Here is a 7518-nt window from a genome sequence, read left to right on the forward strand (position 1 = left end):
GCTCCAGATTCTTAGGGAATATTGTCTAAAGTGTTGAGAAGAGTCTACTAGGAGTCACATGCGGAAATATAGGGTCCACATTCGTCTTGCATTGTCATCTTTGCTTCTAGTTTCTGCTTCAAATAATTATATATAAATATGACTCCATAGAGCTATGTAACGTGCAGTTTTAAATTTTGTGGGCTAATGCTGCTGAATTTCAGGAAAATGCGTAGAAGGTGAGAGAGCCGCCATCGCACAGAGCGGATGTGCCTGACGAGGTGTCAGCACAGGATGAGGCTCCTGCCCCAAGGAGGCGGGGTAGGAGGCCTAGAGCTACTCAAGTAGAAGAGCAGCTGCCACCAGTACAGGATCAGTCTTTTATGGCACAGGGTCCCATGGACCCAATGGCAGCTACTCTAGCTGGGTTGCAGAGAACCATCGATATGATGGTACAATATATGGTCTACCCTCCACAGCAGCAGCAGTCCACCGCACCAAGAGGGGAACCTTACAAACAGATCATAAATTTCAAGAAGTTGGTGCCTGGTACTTATGATGTGTCAGATGATGCATTTCGGTTTTTGGATTCCTGCAGCATGTGCAGCAGTCTGATTGGTGATAGAAGACTGATAGAGTGTATGCAGCATGTCATGGGGCCTATGCCTAGACAATGGATGAATGACTACGTGTTACCCCGGATGGAGGGTTTGACATGGGCTCAGTTTGTGGAACTTTTTATCAATCGATTTGTGCCAGAAAGCTTCAGAGATCAGAAGCAGTGGGCCTTTGAGGCCTTAAGACAGAATGGCAGGTCTGTAGATGAATATGCTACAGAATTTCTGGAATTGAGCAGATATGCCCCTACAGCAGTAGCTACAGAAACTATGAAGGTGAAGAGGTTCCTAAAGGGACTTGACAGGAGGTATGCGAACCTGGCCATGATGTCGGATCAGTCTTTTGATGTGGTGGTTGATCGAGCCAGACAGATTGAGATTAGCTATGCTATGGATGACAGCGGAAGAGCAAAGAAAAACAGAGCAGAGGGTTCTTCAGGTGTTCCCCAAATGGGTACTCCGGATAGTGGTGGCCAGAGTAATTACAGAGGAAAAGGTAGGAGCAAGAGAAGTGGTTTTAGACACAGACCACGAGGATTCAGATCAGGGTACGGATCCAGTAGTGGTCACAGTTCGGGGTACAGCAGTTCTGGGTCTGGTTCAGGATCCTCCTTGGCACCTTGTGCACAGTGTGGAAGAGGACATTCAGGACCTTGTTTGATGGGATCAGGAGTATGCTTCAGGTGTGGCCAACCGGGTCACTTTGCTAGAGAATGCCCCGTGTTCAGCGAGCCACAGATGGGGTCACAAGGTTCTGTTGTGAATGTTCCTCGACAATTGTATCCGGGTGCTTCCAACATGGCAGGCAGTCAGTTCAGTGGCCAACATGGCCGAGGACAAGGGGGACGTGGATTTGGAGGCAGATCAGGAGGTAGAAGTCAGTATCAGGGTTCTGCCACTCAGGGTAGGGGTCAAGCTCGAGTTTTCACCCTGACCCACCAGGATGCTCAGGCTTCCAATGCAGTTGTGGCAGGTATTCTTCTGGTCTGTTCTTATGAGGCTCGTGTTTTGATAGATCCGGGTGCTACGCACTCATTTATCTCCCCTGTGTTTGCCATGAGGTTGGGTAGAAACCCTACAACTTTAGAATGCCCTTTGTCGATAGCCACCCCACTTAGTGACAACATAGATGTAGATATGGTTTTTCCGGGTAGCCCAGTAGTAGTGGATGGAAAGATCTTCCCAGCAGACTTGGTTCCTCTACCGGTAATGGACTTTGATGTAATTTTGGGGATGGATTGGTTGGCAACTCACTATGCCACTTTAGACTGCAGGAACAAAAAGGTGTATTTCCACATACCTGGTGTGGAAGAGTTTAGCTTTGATGGTGACAGGAGCGTGGCTCCATATAATTTGGTGTCAACAATTAGTGCTAGAAAAATGTTGAGGCGTGGATGCCAAGGGTATTTGGCATTGGTGAGAGATACATCTGTAGAAGGTGTCAGCATGGGAAATGTTCCTGTTGTCAGAGAATTTATAGATGTCTTCCTGCAGGAGCTTCTGGTTGCCACCGTAAAGGGGGAATAGAGTTCTGCATTGATGTTGTTCCGGGTACAAACCCCATATCAATGCCACCTTACAGGATGGCACCAGCAGAATTGAAAGAGTTAAAGGAGCAACTACAGGAGCTTTTGGACAAGGGTTTCATACGTCCGAGTACTTCACCTTGGGGCGCTCCTGTTCTATTTGTGAGAAAGAAGGATGGGTCATTAAGGTTGTGTATCAACTACAGACAGCTGAACAAGGCGACTGTGAAGAACAAGTATCCACTTCCTCGGATCGATGATTTGTTTGATCAGCTCCAAGGAGCTAGATTCTTTTCCAAGATAGACCTGCGATCAGGCTACCATCAGTTGAGAATCAGGAATGAGGACGTGTCCAAAACTGCTTTCAGGACAAGATATGGTCATTATGAGTTCTTGGTGATGTCTTTTGGACTCACTAATGCACCAGCAGCCTTCATGGACTTGATGAACAGGGTGTTTAAGCCATTTTTGGACCGTTTTGTCATCATATTCATAGATGACATTTTGGTGTACTGTCGGACCGAGGAAGAACACGTGTGGCACTTGAGGATGGTGTTGCAGACGTTGAGGGAGCACCAGCTATATGCCAAATTTTCAAAATGTGAATTTTGGCTAGAAAGCATCTCATTCTTGGGACACGTGGTTTCTAGTGACGGCATTCAAGTGGATCCCAAGAAAATTGAAGCTGTAACTGATTGGCTTAGGCCTACAACAGTCACTGAGGTGCGAAGTTTTCTGGGCTTAGCTGGCTATTACAGACGTTTTGTGCAAGATTTTTCCAGGATAGCAGCTCCCTTAACTAAGTTGACCAGGAAGAATGTTCCATTCATTTGGACAGATGACTGTGAGGTGAGTTTCCAGAAGCTTAAGGAGTGTCTAACCACTGCCCCTGTGTTGACACTACTCGTGAGTGGTGAAGGGTACACTGTATTGTGACACCTCGAGTTGGCCTAGGGTGTGTCTTGATGCAGAATGGAAAGGTAGTGGCTTATGCTTCAAGGCACCTGAAGAGGCATGAGCGTAACTACCCCACCCATGATTTGGAAATGGCTGTAGTCTTTGCACTGAAAATCTGGAGACACTACCTGTATGGTGAAGTGTGCGAGATATACACCGACCATAAGAGTTTGAAGTACATCTTCCAACAGAGGGACTTGAACTTGAGACAGAGGAGATGGATGGAGCTTCTGAAAGACTATGATTGCACTATCCAGTACCACCCTGAAAAGGCCAATGTTGTGGCAGATGCCTTGAGCAGAAAATCTTCCGCGCTTTGCGCACATTTCAAGAGAGAAGAGACCATTGATTCAGAGGTACATGAGTTGATGGATCAATGTTTAATCCTAGATCTTTCGGATGAGGGGTATTGTTGGCTCACTTTTGGTGAGGCGGACTTGAGGGACAGAGTTAGAGTTTCCCAAAGACAGACCAACAATTGGTGAAGATCATAGAAAGAGTACAGCAAGGTGAAGGTGGTGAGTTTGGATTTGCCAATGATGGTGCCCTAGTACAAGGTTCTAGGATATGTGTGCCCGATGTAGACAACCTCAGGAATGAAATCATGCGAGAGGCACACTACACATCGCATGATGTCCACCTGTGTTCCACCAAGATGTACCATGATGTGAAGGATAGCTATTGGTGGAATGGCATGAAGAGAGACATAGCAGACTTTGTGTCCAAGTGCTTGACTTATCAGAAAGTGAAGTTTGAACACCAGAGACCGTCAGGGAAGCTGCAAGAGCTCCCTATCCCAGAATGGAAGTGGGAAATGATCACTATGGATTTTGTGACTGGGTTGCCTCGTACCACGCGAGGATATGATTCGATATGGGTAATTGTAGACCGCTTGACCAAATCAGCTCACTTCTTACCTGTAAAGACTACATACTCTGTGGCATAGTATGCCCGGCTCTACATTCGAGAAATAGTCAGATTGCATGGAGTTCCAGCTTCCATAATATCTGACAGAGGGCCCCAATTCACTTCTCGGTTTTGGAGAAAGTTGCAAGAGGCACTTGGCACACAGTTGAACTTCAGTACGGCTTTCCACCCTCAGACATACCTGACAAATTGAAGGACAATCCAAACACTGGAAGACATGCTTCGCATGAGTGTTTTGGATTTTGGAGGTCAATGGGATGAGCAGCTAGCTTTGGTGGAGTTTGCCTACAACAACAGTTACCATTCCAGCATAGGGATGGCACCCTATGAGGCATTATATGGGAGAAAGTGTAGGTCTCCTCTCTGTTGGACAGAAATGGGGGAAGCGAAGGTGCATGATGTAGACCTAGTGCAGTACACTTCAGAGGTAGTTCCTTTAATCAGGGAACGACTGAAAACAGACTTCGAGGCGTAAGAGTTATGCACCTGCACGAAGGGATGTGGAGTTTGCAGTGGGCGACTATGTATTTCTGAAGGTTTCTCCAATGAAGGGAGTCATGAGATTTGGAAAGAAGGGCAAGTTGGCACCTCGGTATATTGGACCTTTTGAGGTTACGGATAGAGTTGGAGCAGTTGCCTACCGGTTGGAGCTACCACCCAACCTTTCTCACGTTCATCCCGTGTTTCACATCTCCATGCTCAGGAAATACATTCCCGATCCTTCTCATGTACTGCAGCAGGATGTGATAGAGCTAAAAGAGAACTTTACATTTGAGGAGCAGCCTGTAGCCATAGTGGACTACCAAGTGAGACAGCTGAGATCCAAACAGATCCCTATGGTTAAGGTTCTGTGGAGGAGTCAGTCAGTGGAAGAGTGCACCTGGGAGTCAGAACGGGACATGCGTAGCAAGTACCCTTATCTGTTCAATGTATAATCATGTGCTTTATTCTGCCTTGTGTAAAATTCGAGGACGAATTTTCTGTAAGGGGGGAAGAATGTAACACCCCAAAATTTTAAATTTTATGAGCATTTTTGGTATTTTAATTTTATTTAAATTTTAGGAATTTTTTTGAGATTTTTCGGATTTTAAAAATCGGGTTCGATTTTCCGAAAATATAAACTTTGATGAATTTTAAAAATTAATTTAAAGACCACGTGGCAAAACTAAAAATATATTTGGAGTCTACGTATTTTTCTGAGTTTTCGAATTTTTAAATTTTTGGACCTCGTTTTCGGTCCCGAGGCAGAGTAAAAATTCAAAATTTTGTATTCTGAATCGAACCGGCCGAATCGAACCGGACCGGATCGGACCGGTCGAATCGGACCGGCCTTTTCCTTCTTCCCTTTTTCTTCCCCGCGCGCGTCGTTCCCTCTCCCTTTTCTCTCTCTTTTCTCTCTCCTCCCCTCCCCTGCCGCCGGCCAGCCGCCTCCCCTGCGTCCTCCTCGCCGCGCCTCCCGGTATCCCGGCCCGGTACGCGCCCGAGCGGTCGGAAAACGCGCGCTATCTCCCTCCCTCGCGCGCGCGGCTTTTCGGCTTCCCCGGCCAAATCCGGTCGATCCGGCCACCAATTGGATCGGGTCTTGTGTCTAAAATCATCTACTCGGCGAGAGCTTTCCATAGAAACCAAGAACGCCGAAATCCATCGAGCGGTTTGTCCAATTTTTGCTCGGGAAGTTTTTAGCCCATTTCGACTTTTGGGCTAGATTTCTCGAAAACCGTGAATCCCACGAGAAAACCGAGGCTACCAGCACGCTCCACTCGTCGAGAGCTTCGCAACGACATAAATTTCGAATTTTTCCGACACCGTTTTTCGGTGGGTCCCACGGAACTTCGCAGTGTTTTTCCGAGCATTTAATGAGCTTAGAAAATTCTGAAAAATTTATGTACTAACCCCCGTGTTATGAGCTTCGTGTAGGTATCCTCGATTCGCGGAAATTCGACAGTTGACCGGATCTGCAAAATTAGGCGAACGGACCGTTCTGGAAAAGTCTCGGTGGACCGAGGTTTTGGCTAGCCCCATTGTCGACGCGTCGAGCGCGTTCCCGAAGTCGGAATCGGCAAAGGTAAACCCGAACCTTGTTTTTACGTAATTTTCTAGTGCTTAAATAGGATTAAAAATCCGTAAAATATTCGTGGTAGCTTAGAAAATTATGATTCTTTTTGCAATAGCTTAGTAATATTTCTAAGGACCGCGGGGCAAAGTTTTAGAATTTTTAGAGCTAATTTGGGCAGTTTTTGCAAAAATGGTCAATTATAGGGACTAAATTGAAATTTTACATATTGTGATGGATGATTGATTTGATGGGCCCAGGAAGGGCTGTGTGATGTGATTGAGTTGTGGATATATGGATTGTGAGTATAGAAGTGTATTTTGAGCCCTTTTGCAGGTTGGGTAGGTCCTAGGTATAGGGGAGACTCTGCCGGATTTTCGGCACGACTTAGGACGTATTGGTCTTTTTTCTTTGTTTGTATTGAGTCAAATTTATTAAATGATTGTAATAAAATTGTCAGGTGAGCCGGGACAGCCTTCTTCCTCCGCCCAGCCGCCTCAGTGACCATCGTCAAGTCTGTGAGTAGAATATTAATTTTAATTGTAATTTCGATATTATTATATGTTCAAGCATGCCCATGCATCACTTATATGTATATATTTATGTAGTTAAACTCTAGGCACGATTTATGTTGCATTCATAACTGTTGATGTGCCATGGATGTTGTTGTGGTAATTTGGAGCAGTGTGCGTGCGTTGGCGTGCGTGTGATGTGGTGTGGACTATGGATAGGACGGGGTAGTCACGGCTTGAGTAATTCGCTGGGACCCGATCCTTCGAGGGGTAGTCACGGCTTGAGTAATTCGCTGGGACCCTCGATTTGGTTATTAAGTGGAAGTCCGAGCTTGAGTAATTCGCTGGCACCAGGTTGGATTTAAGAGAGCTGTATAGGGGATCAGCTCCCATATGTTATGATTGATACTACAGGGTGTGTGAGTGCTCCAAATTACCTTTTTGATGTTATGATGTGAAAATGTTGTTGATGTTGCATTTCACTCTACAGGGTGCATTAGTTCTAGATAGTTATAGAGATTATGGTTAAAATTGATATTTTACTCTCTGAGTCGAACGCTCACTCCTGTTCAAAAATTTTTACAGGCCACAGGAGGATATTTTTTGAGGTTAACCTGCTTTCTCCCTCGCAGGTCAATTATTACTGTTTGTATAAACTTGTTAAATCTTAGAATTTTCGCATGTGTTAGAAATGTTTATTTGATTTGGGTCTGTAAACTAAATTATTATTTTGGGACCTGTAAACTTAATATGCTATGCATGTTTGATGGATTGGATGAGGGAGCTGAGCTCCCATTTATTATTATGTTGATGAGTATGTGGAGGGTGAGCTGACCTCCCCAATTGACTATATATTGTGTTTACAGGTCGGATGAGTCGAAAACTCCCCGTTGGTAAGTCCATTTTATGGCCGGACTCTGTCCGTTTGTTTTCTTGAAATTGGGCCC

At 45.5% G+C, this 7518-nt stretch overlaps 1 protein-coding gene across 1 annotated transcript; it reads left to right on the forward strand.

The window, feature by feature from the left end:
- Positions 1-1147: 1147 nt before the first annotated feature.
- Positions 1148-7315, forward strand: LOC131179192 (uncharacterized). The gene is made up of 2 exons (XM_058145284.1): positions 1148-1569; positions 6520-7315. Exons 1-2 carry the CDS (start codon positions 1257-1259, stop codon positions 6561-6563), a joined length of 357 nt encoding a protein of 118 aa, XP_058001267.1. The 5' UTR covers positions 1148-1256; the 3' UTR covers positions 6564-7315.
- The last annotated feature ends 203 nt before the right edge of the window (positions 7316-7518 follow it).

This window comes from Hevea brasiliensis, chromosome 4 (assembly GCF_030052815.1).
Source record: "Hevea brasiliensis isolate MT/VB/25A 57/8 chromosome 4, ASM3005281v1, whole genome shotgun sequence".
NCBI classification, from domain to species: domain Eukaryota; kingdom Viridiplantae; phylum Streptophyta; class Magnoliopsida; order Malpighiales; family Euphorbiaceae; genus Hevea; species Hevea brasiliensis.